This window comes from Brachycentrus maculatus, unplaced genomic scaffold (assembly GCF_059751285.1).
Source record: "Brachycentrus maculatus isolate JH-2025_06_01 unplaced genomic scaffold, ASM5975128v1 h1tg000663l, whole genome shotgun sequence".
Lineage (NCBI taxonomy): Eukaryota > Metazoa > Arthropoda > Insecta > Trichoptera > Brachycentridae > Brachycentrus > Brachycentrus maculatus.
Window position 1 is genome coordinate 56,426 of NW_028281397.1, and position 17,142 is coordinate 73,567.

The following is a 17,142-nucleotide window of genomic DNA, read 5'->3' on the forward strand; positions in this document are numbered from 1 at the left end:
GGCCAGGCCTGTGTTAAACAATAATCAAACCGATGATATTGTAAAACTTAAATTATAAATATGTATTTTAAATGATAAAACCGGTTCTTAATCTTTAGATGAAAAGTATATATGCATATTAAAAATAATAAAACTGGTGATATTGTTAACCTTATAAAGAGAAACACCTCTTGAAAATAATAAAACCGATGATATTGTCCATATTTGGAAGAGAATTAACAATAATTTAATTTTTTTTAATGATAAAACCGATGACCTTTATTATCATTTTGAGACCACATTTTTCATATCATAAAAACGGAATTAGTAACATGCATTACATGTTTTTTTCACGAGTAAAACTGTGAATGTTACACGTGTATACAGTGATCACTAAAACCAGACTATGACAGGTTGTAAGCCTATGAATACCAAGATTTCCATATTTTTCTCTATCCATGTTGAGATATCAATTGAAAATCATTCTTTCTGTACATTTAAGGACAGAATTATATAATTTTTGTATGAGTGTTGAGAAAAAAATTGAGAAGTGTGACTGTCAATCATGAGTTGAAAGGTGAATGTTACACTTGTGTAAAGTGGTCACTTAAAGTTGCCTACGACAGGTCATAAGCCCTGTATATACCCAGACTTATACCATATTCTTCTTCACCTTTGTTGAGATATCGATGATTTATTTGTCCACTTCAACCAGTTCTAAAATGTTGATAATACACATTCATTTGTTATTATATATTTTTTCAGGCGGCAGTACCTGTCTAAAGATAGTCGGGATCTCGGTGCCCGAGCTAGCCTACCTCCAGCGAGAGGCTCACATGTCCTGTTCGTATGACACTGGACACGACGCTCTCTTCTCGGTCAAGTGGTACAAGGATGATCAGGAATTCTACAGATACATGCCGTCTCACAAGGTAACGTGATACTTTCATCAATCGTGCAGTATTTTTGCTAGCGTGCCAATAAACCGCACATATGAACACATCAAATAAATAAATCAATCTTCAGTTTACCTTGTAACACGATATGATATGATATTATTTTACACGGCCGAAGAAAATTTTAAATATATATAACTGTAACTATGTATCTTATACAGGAAATTAATAGTCAGTGCACATTCAGTTTTGGTCACAAACTTTACAATAAAAAATATGATGTAAGCAAAAAATACTTTTCATTGTCCAGTTATTATAAATAGATACAATGTTAAAAATATTTCATATCGCTCACTGCTTTCAAGAACGTCATAAATCAAAAAACTTGATTTTCCAGAAGAACGTTTTTAAAGTTAAAAAATATAATACATTGTATTAAAAATCAATATCAAGCCACTTTTTTTACTTTTTACTGTGAAACAGATCTTTTAAGGTAGAACCTGAAGGTTTTTTCTCCCTTTGAAAAATATTTAGTGTATTTAAAAAAAATATATACTATAACTTTTCTTCAAAATGCAAAAAATAAACACTTTTAGCCCTGTAGCGGGTTAATATTGAGTTTAAAATATGCCGCTTTTGCTGAGATATAGTACATTTTCTGAGCATTCCGAAAACATGCACAACTGAAAACTGACGATTTTTGATTTATGACGTTCTTGAAAGGAGTGAGCGATATGTCAACAACAATAAAACAAAATACTATAATTTCCTTAATTGATTCAGCAGTCACTTTGTAATAAAATATTTCCACTTTTAATTAATGTTTTACTTAGTTAATACCACTTTTTTTTTTAATCTATACGATGTTTGAAAATGATGCGGAATGCATCGAAACACGTGTCACAGTAGATTAAAAAAAATAGTGGTATTTACTAAAAAAACATTTTCTTTCAGAAAAACATCTTCTTTGAGAACCAATGGTCTAAATGGTTACTGTTCAAACATGGACGGAATGGTTAAGGGCCCATCGAGAATTTTACAAAATTTATTGTTGTAGGCGTGATCGCGGATTGGATTTACGCTGACAATCGCGAATGTTTATCGCTTGAACTAGTTTATTATACATCCCGTACTATAAGTACATATAACTTTATGCATGCTCATATTATATTAGAGAGTATTATAGCTACAGGGTGTTCTAACTTACATTCCGCAATTCATGACATCTAATAGTTAAATCATGCAAATGACTTGAATTCTCATCGAATTTGGTAAATTTTAGTCACTAATATACGATACTAACTTACTAACTAACTAACTAACTAACCATCACGCCGCTTCTCCTCACGGGTAGGCAGAGATAATAGAACGCCACACCAATCTGTCTTTGCAAGCATTATTCGACTCTTCCACGTTCATGCATCTCCTCATACATATCCGCCGATGATTATGACTCCTAACCTGACCGCTTTCAAGTATTTGGCATACTTGATCGTGCCAAGTTTTTCTCGGTCTTCCTCTGCTCCTTTTTTCCAATTCCATTCGCCTCACAGATTTGTTTTACCGTTCTTTCCCCGCTCATTCGTTCCACATGTCCAAACCATCTCAACACACCTTTCTTGATATTACCGATAATGCTTATCTCAGCTTTGCATTCCTCCCTTATTTCACTATTCGAACATCCTTACATTCCTTCCTTATTTCACTGTCACTGTCATACATCGTTTTGTCGCACATTCTTCTGAGAGATCGCGTTTCAACTACTTTCAGCCTTCTTTTGCCAACTCCATGGTTCATTTCCATAAATTATGGTTGGAACCAGGACTCCGTTGTGTACTGTCAGTTAAGCTTTCGTTATATACAATACTACAGTAGAAAACTAACGTATGTAACATGTCAAAGTAAACAAGCAAACAAACAAGTAAATGACAGGTCAAAAGATCTTCATTTTACGTATTGATTCGGCAGTCAATTGTTGTAATATCCGTCCATTTTCAATTTTTACTTTGTAAATACCAGTATTTCTTAAAATCTATTATGATACGTGTTTCGATGCATTTTGTATCATTTTTGAACATCGTAATATTAAACTTTAAGTAAATGAGTTAAACATGTTTTTATAAACTAGTATTTATGTATTTATTTAACAAACTGGTATATTCAACTCACTGCCCATAGAATATTAAAATAATATATTAGTATTTATAATTCACTGACCAAAAAAAATTATACACAAATTTATTTTTATATTTATATAACAAACTGGTTTTCTAGCATACTTTTTCGATTTACAACCCAAAAATTAATTAACATATATATTTATTTAACATTCTAGTATTTTCACTACACTGCCCAAAAATATATTTATGCATATATTTATGTAACATTCTGGTATTTTAAATTCACAGCCCAGATACCAGACATTCCCTCTAGAGGGCGCAGTCCTCTCCCTATCTCCCGGTGACCCTTCCTGCAGCAGAACAAGTTGCTCTATCATCTTGGAGCAGCTGACTCCTGCGGCTTCGGGTTCTTATACTTGTGAGGTGTCCACAGAAGCGCCCACCTTTAGGACCGCCATGGAGACCAGAAATATATCCATCATGAGTAAGTAAACAACCACTTATACAGTCACGCTATATATCACTACCACTACTTAAATCACATTATAAATAAGTATAAAAGTTTACCAATGTAACTCCTGAAATCACATTTTGTATAAGTTTACCACTTTCAATACACAGTAATACTTCAGCTCCCTTTTTGTACCCTCCTTAGACTCCGCTTTCTCGATTTTTCGAGACCGATTGAGTATTTTTTTAAACCATCATTATCATAATCATATTATTATCCACGTCTTTATGAGCGCCCTTGAGCTTATAAATTTACCTAAATTACATTATTTTGACATCTCAATATAGATAAAGGAGAATACAGAAGTCTGGATATTTACAGGGCTTATGACCTATCATAAGCTGGCTTATGACCTGTCGTAAGTGGAGGAAACCCAGATTTGTCAACAAGTATTTTAACCATTAAAAATTCTACTACTACTAAAATCAAGCCTTATATGGCTTTGTTTTTTTTTAAGTAAACCACTACCAATCCTGCCCATTACGCTTTATATATTTTTAAAAAATCACTCCTCCCATCACGACAAAGATAATTATATGAGTAATAATCCATAAATCACGTCTTATATATGTTCATATATGCACAAGTTTACCTCTACCACTCCTGCAATAACGCCATACTTAGTATAAGTTTACCAATACCACTTTTCCCATTGCGCTATATATTATATAAGTTTACCACTTGCCCCACAGTCGTCATACCACAAACATATATTACGTATGTGTTTCTCGTTACGTTGACTTAAAACATTACAAAATTCAAGGTTTTAGTTTCGGATAATAAACATCTTTCTGTATTTTATAGTACCAAACAGAAAAGTAAGCATATGAAACATATGTGCATTACATTTGAAAAATATATTGGCATAGATGACCAAAAATATATCATTACGTACATTTCCAATACTCAATCTTGGGGAATATCTTCAAGTAATTTTGGAATAATGAGAAGTCAGCCCCGTAAATGCCCAGACTTCCTTATTCTTCTTCATCTTTGATAAGATTTCAAAAAATAATATAATTATGTACATTCGTAATACTCGATCTTGGGGAATATCTTCATGTTATTTTTTAATGAAGAAAAAACTATCTAGGAATTACCTTTACTTACCAATGTTGACCATACATTTAACCATACATTACAAAACATGTTGACATGACCCCGAATTTATATGACCTAATTCAAGGTTTTGGTTTCAGAGAATATACATCTTACTGTATATTATAGTACCAAACAGGAAATTAAGCGTTATGTATGACAACAATATTGCCTAAAATGACCAGTAATTAATCATTAGGTTCATTTCATACTCGATCTTGGGGAATATCTTCTTGTAATTTTGGAATGAAGAGAAATTCATCTAGGAATGACCTTTACATACCAATGTTTGCTTAACCCTAGACGATTAATTACTCCTTTAATTAAAGCAGATGCTTCGCAAAGGTCGTGAGGTGGCATTTGTCATATTAAATATGTCCTATAAATACTTTTTTTAAATTTCAAATACTTTTTTTAAATTTCATTTTAGATTATATCAAAATAATAACCTTTGTCTAATAATGAGCTGCTTAGGCTCACAGTAATAGTATGAAATTGAAATAAACTTTATATAATTAAAAAACTTTGTTATAACCAATTTTTTATTAATGCAATTTAACAAATCGAATTCGACAAGAACTTTGTCATCATCAGGGTTTATTTTAATTCAAAATAATTTTATATTGATTGATGTTGGCAAGGTTCTTGTCAAAGCCGGTAGGTTAAATTGTTTTTTATAAAAAAGTGGTTACAACAAAGTTATTTAATTTTATAAAGTTTATAAAATGTGCCACAATGTATCTGGGGAAAATGTTCAAGAAATAAAATTGAAATATTTGTGTTAATAATAAGCACATAAATATTTCTCTTTAAATATAAAAAAATAACGTCATTAGTCACACAACAGATTTATCTGAGAACTACACATGTTTCAATTAAGGGTGAGGTCAAGTAAATAATCGTGTTTTTACTGTAATATGCGGGAAAAAACAGAACATTTAATTTTTTTTTTGGATAATCCCCTCACGTTAAACAAGAAGGATTTTCCTGTCTGATTTATTTATTTTAATTTATATATATATATATATATATATATATATATATATATATATATTATATATATATATATATATATATATATATATATATATATATATATATATATATATATATATATATATATATATATATATATATATATATATATTTGTATATATATATATATATATATATATATATATATATAAATATATATATATATATATATATATATATATATATATATATATTTATATATATATATATATATATATATATATATATATATATATATATATATATATATATCTGCCGTATACGGGAAAAGGACCTTTTACAGAAAAAAAATTGACAATAATAAAAATGAAAAGCGAAATAACACTTCCAAATAGACTCTTGTTAGTTTTTTAATAAGGAAATGAACATTTTTCAATGAGGAAATGAAATACATGAAACTTGAAAAGAAAATAAAGGGATGAAAATATAGATGAAAATCATTATGGTAGAACTCTATTATTCCTAAAGAATCCATATTGTTTAATATTCTTATAGTAAACGAGTATATTAATAAAGATTATTAATTGATTCCGGCTTGACTAAGCGGTGGGTGCAGTCAAAAATATTTTGTTTATTACTACATAGTATTATATAAAAGAATGTAAAAATAAGAAGAAGAAAAATGAATTCTGTAAAACAAATCGTAATGTATCTGTATAATATGTATTTAACAAATAACTGAAATAAAACTAAAAATAATCAATAAATAAAAGCTAGAGAGATGATATAAGATCACCTCGCAGTTTATTTTATTGATTTTATTTTATTTATTCGGGAATTGTACAGCTAACATATAAAAAAATTATATAATAAACTATAGTTACATTAACAATAATAAACATAACATTACATTAACAAAAAATAGTTACGTTATAATAAGCCAATTAAACAATTCCATATTTATGCTACAAAACTATTAAAAAACATTCAGAGATTTAAAAAAAAAGGGTATGATATAAAATAATAGATTTAGCAGGAAGGAGAAGGATAGCTTTCTATTAAATTTAGCTTTCTATTAAGGATAGCTTGCTATTTATAGCTTTCTAATAAAAAAAATAGACTAAATTTTTTCAGAATAAGTATACAAACCATATAATATATATATTTTAGGAGACAGCCTGAAAAAACCTTGAGCTTTTATTTTGATCAGTTAATTTTTTATAATATTCATAATTTATTCAAGCACTGGATTATTAGCCCTGATAATATATCAATATATATGGGAGTATTTTAAATCGTTTATTTTATCGTCATAGGTATCTACACTGGCTTTAGTGATAGCTTTATGCTCAAGATGAATACTCCAGTACGTGATAAATAAACAAATAAAATGTAAATAATTTCTTATTACTGTATTTGAAGAAATAAAAATCCTGTATTAGAATTTTAAACGATATAAACGTAAAAAAACATTTACTAAACTTTTTTTAACATCTTGCATATGTAGATGAAGAAGAATATGGAATAATATTTTTTGACATCTCAACATTACACACGTGTAGCATTTACCAAATCTACCCATGATTGACAACCACATTACTCAAATTCTTGGAATTTCAAAGATGGTTTAATTTCGAAATACAGTGCTTGAATCACTAGAAATTTACTAGAGACATCTATTGGTGAGATGACAGAAGCTTTATATTGATTTACAGAAATGGTTTCATTTATGTGTGAGGTCCGAATCCTGTTATTCGAATTATAATCACATACATGAGAAACGCTAGAAATTATGCTTTTATTTTTTTTTTCAAATTATAATTTGACCAGTTGATTTATTTGTAATATTTTGAATGTGTCCAAATACTTGTTAAATTAAGAAATACTTCGAAATTTATCTTCATCTTAGTTGAGATGTCAAAATAATATGAAAAATAACTCATTTTATTGGAGATAATCCAGATGTGTGAACAAGTATTTGAACATACTCAAAATGCTGTAAATATTTACTATAGTTTATTCTTTTTGTCCGCCTCCGTAGTGTAATGGTGAGCACGCACGGCCACCCTACTGGAGGTCCCGGGTTCGGTTCCCAGGGGGGGGGGGTCAAATAAATATAAGTGATTTTTTCACTGTTATATTTAATAAATTTTACCTTGGACTGGTAACGGAAGAGGAGGGCTGATCATCTTTGCTTCATGTTTTAACGATCAAGATAACGTTGCGTTTATATGATACAGTGCCCTATGCACGATTGGGGTGCGGATAAGGGTTTGAATGAAAAATAGTTTATTCACGATTTACATAGTAAGGACCTCCGACAAACTGGAATTGATGAAGTCCGACTATTCCTATGACGTGTCATATCCCCGTTGGATTACCAATTTGTATCCAGTTCACACTTCAGCAAATCATGTTCATAACTACACATGATTGCACTTATCCTGCTATTATGCACTGCATACCTACTTTATAACGCACACGGTATGAAGGCAGCAAATTAAATTCAATTTGTGTACATGTTATATTAATATATTACACTTAGTCGAGACTTTGATATGAACCAAGGCAGATTGAAATATGTATCTTAAATTACTGTTAAGAATTTCGCCTGGGAAGAATCGTTCAAAGGCAAACAGTTGGCACTGAAAAAAATAAAATACTTATAAAACTCATTTCTCTGAAATATAATCTTTGTAAATAAAAAATATAAATCTTTGTTGATTCAAAACATTTTTTTTCTAAATTATTTACCTTCAAGTAATAATTTATTATACCCAGAATTGCTCTGTTTTATTTATCCGTACTTAGAAATATTCTCAAAATAATTTATTTTACCCAGAATTGCTATTTTTTTTCCGTACATTGAAATGTTCTTATAATTATTTAGTATCTCCAAAAAAGTTCCATTTTTTATTCATCCTTGCTCATAAAATATTCTAATAATAATTTATAATATCCTATATAGTTTTATTTTGATTTTTTATTTATCCGTACCTACTTAGATTTGTTCTAATAATTATTTATTTATTCCTCAGCCTACATAGAAATGTTCTTATAATAATTTATTATAAACAGAATTGTTCTTTGTTTTATTTATCCGTCCTCAGGAATATTCTTATAATAAATTATTATCTCCAAAAAAGTTTTTATTCATCCTCACTCATAAAATACTCTTATAATAATTTTTAATATCCAGAATTATTTTATTTTTAATTTTTATTTATCCGTACTTAGATTTGTTCTAATAATTATTTATTTATTCCACAGCCTACCCTCCAGAAGAGCCGCAGGTCGACAACTTGAAGTCCTCCTACTCCATAGGGGACTTGATGAACATAACCTGTAGGTCGGCCCCATCCACTATGCCGTCGCAGTTATCGTTTTTTCTCAACGGTGAAGAGGTAAAAAGCGACTTCACTTATTCATTAAAACAAGTTTAACATTTCAACCGGGAGCCATCAGAATAAAACAGGAAAGCGCAATGGGTATTGAAGGTTTTTACTGTTCGATATAGAGGGTGGCGCAGTGCGGCTGTCGAAACTCAAAACACAGTAAGGGACTTTTTTTTGCAGAAAGTTTTTTTTTGCATTTTTGGACTAGTGGATTCTACTTAGTCCAAAAATGCAAAAAGACGTACTACAAAAAATGTCCCTTACTGTGTTTTAAGTTTGGACGGCCGAGTGGGTATTGACGGTTTTTAGAGTTGTTGGGTAATATATCCAAAAGTAAACAAGGTTTATTTGGTTGAATTCTACATTTATTTATGTATATTTTAATACGTGACGCGTTTCGTCTTCTTAGGACATTATCAAACACTAATGAGATAATAAGAAGACGAAACGCGTCACGTATTAAAATATACATAAATAAATGTAGAATTTAACCAAATAAACCTTGTTTAATTTTGGAAATATTACCCAACAATTCAATATGGAATTCTACCAACTGTCTGCAGTTACAATAAATAGGTTTTTAGAGTATTTTTTAGTTTTGAGTACAGGGTGGAGCAATGGGTATTGACAGTTTTCAGATTATAATTATTGATGTTCTGAATGGCACAATGGGTTTTCATAGTTTCAAGAGTGTCATCGTATATTTTTATATTTATATATTAATTTTTACCAAAAACCAATGTCATAAGTGCCGGAAGCACATTCTGCAATACTTATTTATAAAACTACATGGATGGAAATTGATCTTGACAAACAATCAATTTCGATATTGACAAATGATGCGATCTATTTCTAGATCTACCCAGCTATATTATCTATTTATCAATAGCTCTTTTATACTTAGTTTCTTTTCTTAATAACTTTATGGATAATGGAATCTGGTTGTAGTGAGTACTGGTTGTAGAATTTTCACTCATGAATTACATGAAACATAAAGAGTAAATCCACTCAAGAGTAGGCATAGGATATGAAACTTAAAAAGTTAAAACCTGAGTAGGGTCACGATAAACGGTGTTTCATAAGCCGTAGCTAGATTTCAGAGTCACTTAGACGTTAGATAATTAAAAAAAAAAACTTTGTTGTACAACTTTATTTCATTGTAATCAAAGTTCTTTTGACTAAAAGAGGTATGTGTTAGATAGTGATTTTGTTTGACGTGTGTCTGTGTTTCAGATCTTATAAACCTATGTTTATATCTATATATACTAACTTGTATAGAGTGGCGTTGCGTTCTCTTTGCGCCAACCTGTATCTCCATTACAATGCTTTAAAAACCTTCAATATCCATTGCGCCACCCTGTACAGTATTTTCAATAAAGCACGTTACCAATCACGGTAATATTGATAGCCGTGTGTTATTCTGATCAAATACTCATTTGCAAATAACACTTGTTAGTACGGTATTCGAAATTGATTACTTCGCACGTGCTAGCTTAAACAGGAACACCAAACATTGTCGTCAATTATGTGAAAATTGCGTCATGAAATTTGTAATCTAGAGTACCTACCAGTGTTATAAAGCCATAGTTTGTCGAACACCAATCGATGTGAGTAAATTACAGAATTTTCAGATGCAAACATCTATGTCAATAAAAACTACAGTGAAGTACCTACCTATTTTATAAAGTCATAGTTTGTCGAACATTTATCACTTTGAGTAAATTACGGATTATTCAGATGCAAACATCTTGTCAGTGAAAATTACAATAGAGGACCTACCTTTATTATAAAGTCATGGTTCGTCGAACACTTATCACTTTGAGTAAATTACGGATTATTCAGATGCAAACATCTATGTCAGTGAAAATTACAGTAGAGGACCTACCTATTTTATAAAGTCATAGTTTGTCGAACACTTATCACTATGAGTAAATTACGGATTACTCAGATGCAAACATCTATGTCAGTGAAAATTACAGTAGAGGACCTACCTATTTTATAAAGTCATAGTTTGTCGAACACTTATCACTATGAGTAAATTACGGATTATTCAGATGCAAACATCTATGTCAGTGAAAATTACAGTAGAGGACCTACCTATTTTATAAAGTCATAGTTTGTCGAACACTTATCACTATGAGTAAATTACGGATTATTCAGATGCAAACATCTATGTCAGTGAAAATTACAGTAGAGGACCTACCTATTTTATAAAGTCATAGTTTGTCGAACACTTATCACTATGAGTAAATTACGGATTATTCAGATGCAAACATCTATGTCAGTGAAAATTACAATAGAGGACCTACCTTTATTATAAAGTCATGGCTTGTCGAACACTTATCACTATGAGTAAATTACGGATTATTCAGATGCAAACATCTATGTCAGTGAAAATTACAGTAGAGGACCTACCTATTTTATAAAGTCATAGTTTGTCGAACACTTATCACTATGAGTAAATAACGGATTATTCAGATGCAAACATGTATGTCAGTGAAAATTACAATTGAGGATCTACCTTTATTATAAAGTCATAATTTGTCGAACACTGATCGATATGAGTTAATTACACATTTGTTGCCTCCATGGTCAAATGGTTAGCGTGTTTAGCTACTGCGCTGGAGGTACCGGGTTCGATTCGGTGAGAAAATATAGTTGTGATTTTATATTCTAATGTTTATTTAATATTACCCTGATTATTGTCCCTGAAGCGCAAGAGTAATCAATACTTTACAGTGATCTATGCACCATTAAGTGCGGGTAAGGGTAAAAAAAGAAGAAGATAACTTTTTCAGATTCGAACATGCTTGTCAATTTTTTTTATTGAGTTATTAATAAAGCATGTACTAAAAACGTTGATTAATTTTCAAAAATAATAACTTTTAAATTCAAAACGATAACAAAATACGAAAAAGGTTTTTTTACTCCTAATTATCCATTGTTCACTTTGTGTAATACTTTTATAAACACTTATTCGTGACTACCGGTTTCGGAAAATCATTCCATCGTCAGGTCATTAAAATAAAATTATTACGATTTGATATTTTCATAAAAATAATTTTTGTAGTCACGAATAAGTGTTTATAAAAGTGGTATTCATTCAAATCCTTATCCGCGCCCCAATGGCGCATAAGGCACTGCATCATACAAACGCAGTGTTATCTTGATCGTTAACACATGAAGGAAAGGTGCTCAGCCTTCCACTTCAGGTACCAGTCCAGGGTAACATGGAATAAATATTAGAGTAAAAAATCACTTATATTATTTAACCCCCTGGGAATCGAACCCGGGACCTCCAGAACGGTAGCCGAGCGTGCTGACCGTTACACTAAAAGTGGTATTACACAAAGTAAACAATGGATGATAAGGAGAGTGTTTTATTAACATACCATGGAGTTATCAATGCTTTTAATATGCTTTTAATATACAAAAGGTATTTTTATTTCGTAATATCAAGTTTTCGTGTTTGATAAAGTATTTTACAAAAATGGCGCTACATAAAATTTTAAAAAATATTATTATTATTTTTCCTATTCAAAATTTAAATATATAATTTATAAGGTAAGACTTTATGTATTTCTGCTTTATATTCGGAGTTTTATTTTTGGCAGATAACCCAGAAGGAGTTCGTAACTACGAATGAGGATATCAAAGATGGCGATTTGCTGAGGAGCACTGCCAACCTGAAGATATTCCTGTCCAGGGTGCATTTCCGGGGTCGCGGAGCTGGCACCCTCAACGTCCGGTGCACGGCCACCCTGGGGTCCATACTGGACTCTGCTCGATCCTTCGAGACCACTGTCAATCTGATCTCACCGATGCCCTTGCACAACCAGAAACTAGAATGGCCTAGCTCAGCAGGTAGGATAAACAAATAATAATTATGAATTTTAACACTATGTATCATCAATGTTTACCTCGCAGTATCATATATTTTTTCAAATATTTCAACATATCATCTATTTTTCTTCGTTGGTTTACTGAAATGACTTTGAAAACCTGAATTTGTTTTGATTTTAACAATCATTTTCATGTTTTTTTCTCCTTATTTTTACAAAGTACAAAAATATTCTATTATATTAATACAAAAAAGATCGCACATTGTCACGGCCTGTGTGAATTTATACATTTTAGGTTCCAATAAAAGGTACTGGAAAGGATACAATAGATACAAAAAGCATAAATAGATGCTAATATTAAATACAAATATTTGATTTGGAACGGAAAAAATGACAATGAAATTTTTTCAATAATCATATAGAAAAAGCTACGACGATATATTCCTTTTATAAATAATTTCAGTAAAATCTTAAATCGAAACAGATTTAAACATTTGCTGTCATCATATAGAATTTCATGATAATGGATAATGTGGAAATCAGGATATTTACAGGATTTATGACTTGTCAAATGCTGGTTCAAGTTACAACTTTATACACGTAAAACATTTAGCATTCTACCCATGATTAACAATCACACTACTCGAAATTCGAAATCGATATTTATGCTTCAATTGAGTCCTTCTTTTGTATGATTTTCACGTGTTAATGATCATTTAAAACAGCCTATGACAGAAAGGTAAAAACTCATATTCTTCTTCATCTGTATTGAGATATCACAATATAAATAACTCCTAAATGAAGAGAAAAACCAGACATTTTAATCAATTCGAAATCAATATTTATGCTTCAATTGAGTCCTTCTTTTACATGATTTTCACTTGTTAATGATCACTTAAAACATCCTATAACAAAAATGTAAAAGCCCATATTCTTTTTCATCTGTCTTGAGATAAAACAATATTGATAACTCCTAAATGAAGGCAAAAACCAGACATTTTGAAGAAATGTTTTACAATTACCCCATGATAAAGTGAAGAAGAAAAAAATACTTAATATATTTTTTTAAACATTTAAAGCACTGTAAATATAATACAAAATAATGATTATATACGATGGTAGGAATTGAAGGGGTTAAAAAATATGCAGAGTTAGTGTTTATTTGACGGTTTTAGTGACATTTCTTTTAAAGTGATCACATAAGGCTTTTTTACGTAGAGTGGTAATTCATACCATACTCTAGACCAAGGGTAGTGAACTTTTTCATTTGCAAAGGCCACATTAATTTATCTGATTCAATATATGCCGCGTTTGTAAAAAAAATCATTGCAAGCCATCTACTACTTTTCGAGTTTTATGAACACAAATATACAGAAGCCATTTTTTTATGTACAAAGATAATGTTTTTTTTTTAAATTGACTCACGTCAAAAGGGAATAACCAAGATGCTTTAATATAGAAAGTTTATTATCCCTGGTCTAGACATTTGGACAAAAAGAGAATTATTAAAGAAAGGTGTATTCTGCAAAAGAAAGGAATGTGGTCTCCCCTGAGAATACTTTCTACAGAGTCACAGTCTGCTTCCGACCTTAGCAGTCATTATCCTCACCAAACATTGTTTAGGGTCTCTGTTTGATAGTTTTTATTTTTTTTATTTGACTTAATATGTTTTTACAATATTTTGAGTAAGTCTAATTCATTGTTTACAAATCTAAAATAGGTTTTTTCCAATTGTTCCTGTATCTGAAATCTGGGTAATAACCAGGTACTAGTTATTACCCATATTTCCAAGAATATGGAAGTTTAAGAATACTTACTTATTCATTATGTCAATTTATCAAAAAAGTAAAAATAACTCCAAAGTAAAGAAAATCCAGATTTTTGAACAAGTTTTTCGGCACTCTGAAAATTAAATTTCTCCACTTATTTATTATTTTATGGAGTGATTAAAAAAATTTTTTTGGAGTATTTATGTTTTACGGAATGCATCGAAAACGTGTCACAGTAGATTTTAAGAAATAGTAGTATTTACTAAGTAAAACTTTAATTAAAAATAGATACATTTTACCACAAAGTGGCTGCCGAAGCAATTAATGTAATTAATATTTGATATCTGAATATAGATGAAGAATCATGGAACGTCACGAGATTGGTCATGTTTGCATAATTCCAAAATTTGAAGAGTGAAGTACCATGGGTAGAATGGTGAATGCTGCACGTCTTTAAAGTAATCACTTAACCAGCCTATGATAGGTCATAAGCCCTGTAGATATCCAAACTTCCATTTTGTTCTTTATCTATGCCGAAAATATGTTATTTAACATATTTCATAAAATTGCTGCGACAATCGAAAATAGAATGTCAACAATGCGTTGTCAAAGCTCGTTGACATGGGTATAATCTCTGGAAAAGCTAAACAATATTGAAATTTCATTTAATCTACCTACAAAACTACCCTAGTAACATGCAAATATTAATGAAATTTATTCAAATGGTCGTCGTAAATTTAGCCAAAAGTTTAGCAGGGAACCCGCAGAAAACGAGATGCGATAAAGTTAAGGGAGGTTATTTTAGAATAGTTTATAATGAACATAAGGGGGATTTTCGGACTGACTGCGTGACGTAGAAATGCGAGTTCGATTTCCAGATTCGCTAACAGAAACGCAAAGTAAAACAAAGTTTGACTGATTTTTTTTTGTTGTTGACTATATATAACACTCAAATAAATATATAGTTTCTTCTTTTAAACGTATAACTCATAAAGTATATATTTGCTAACTTTTTTCATTGTAAGCATTTTAATTTTTTGTTTTCTGTTAAAATCAAAAATGTGTATGTTATATTAGCACTTTTAATCTATTTTTATTTCTGATATCTATTGTATTCATGCCAGTGCCCTTTATTTTAACCTTAAATAAAATGTATACCCACAAACAGGCTATGTCTTTGTGGGATCTTTTTTGTGTTAATACTATATATATATTTTTTTGAACTTTTAATTTTAATACATTGTGAAATGCAAAGGAATTTAAAATAATGAAAAAAATCATTTAAAAATTCATAAATATAATAAATATAATTTTTTGCAGAGACCCACCAAGCCACCATGTGTGTCTTGTCAGTGGAGTTATTTTAACATACGTTTTTATTGTTTTTATGTATTTAAACATAATTTACACACAAGAAAAGAAAAAAAATACAATTTTCATTTTATTAACTCTAATATGTAAACAATGACACACGTAGGTCTTGAGACTGAGCTGTGATACAGAGGGATGTCACAATAGACCTAATATGGTCGCAGCGACATAAGGGATGCAAGATCCCTTGACCTCGAAAAAAAATATGTAAACAAATGCTGAATTCAACCACTGGAAAATTGTTATCAAGATTCGATATATTTTATCGTCTCTTATATATAGCCAATATTACACAAACAAATATATCGGTATATATTTTACGTATTACGTTACTGACTTATTTTATCAAATGAAGCACTTGGATACAATGCATATTATAAAACATGTCAGAAACTGATTTTCCAATCAATTCTTGAAAATACCGTTCTTTTTCAATCTCTAGGAAGTCTGTATGATTTGATTTTTTTAAACAAAATAAAATTTTGGTCCAAGGAGAATAAGGTTGAATTTTTTTGTTTTTTTTTTCTCTGATGATTTAAACAAACTAATGATAAGTTTTTTCTTTCAGGTAAAAGTTCACCAATGACATTGTTCGTATCCTTGTCAAGCATCTTCTTGTTATTGGGGGCAACGATCAAAAACTAAGTTCGTGATCTATTGTCCTTAGTTAAACAACAGTATTGACCTTAGTTAAACGACACTTTTAAATATTAATCGAGGTGTTACAATGTACTGTGTTTAAAGATTGTTCAAAAGTGATAATATAGGTACAAAGATAAGTGGATATCAAAGATATTATTAGATATAATAAGTAATTATTATGATACGTAAATTTCTGTCAATGCTATGATTTTTAAATTTTTTTTTTAATTGAAATGTATTTTTATTTATCATCATAAAATGTTACCATTATTTACATACATGAGTTTTATTTTTTTAGAGTCAATATTAAAAATATTTTATTAATACTAACAAAAAAATATGTAATGTGACTTCTGGTTAAAGATGACTATAGAGATGATTATTAATTATTTTAAAGATGATTTTAAATCATTATAATGTGTATGCACTTTTGCAGTGAACATATACAAACGTATAAAATGCTTTAAAGTAAACCGACTTTTTCCGAAATTAGCAAAAATGAAACATCGCTCACTCCTTTCAACAACGTCATATATCAAAAAAG

The 17,142-nt window shown here is 30.0% G+C and overlaps 1 protein-coding gene across 1 annotated transcript in view; it reads left to right on the forward strand.

Annotated features, from left to right (window-relative positions):
• Window positions 1–16,936, forward strand: part of LOC148300717 (uncharacterized) — a 59,521-nt gene extending 42,585 nt beyond the window's left edge. The window contains exons 3-7 of the mRNA XM_088274386.1: window positions 745–911; window positions 3,284–3,479; window positions 8,850–8,983; window positions 12,589–12,838; window positions 16,525–16,936. Of these exons, the coding sequence (XP_088130512.1) occupies window positions 745–911; window positions 3,284–3,479; window positions 8,850–8,983; window positions 12,589–12,838; window positions 16,525–16,601 (824 nt within the window). The 3' untranslated portion in view covers window positions 16,602–16,936. The remainder of the gene's footprint in view (window positions 1–744; window positions 912–3,283; window positions 3,480–8,849; window positions 8,984–12,588; window positions 12,839–16,524) is intronic.
• The last annotated feature ends 206 nt before the right edge of the window (window positions 16,937–17,142 follow it).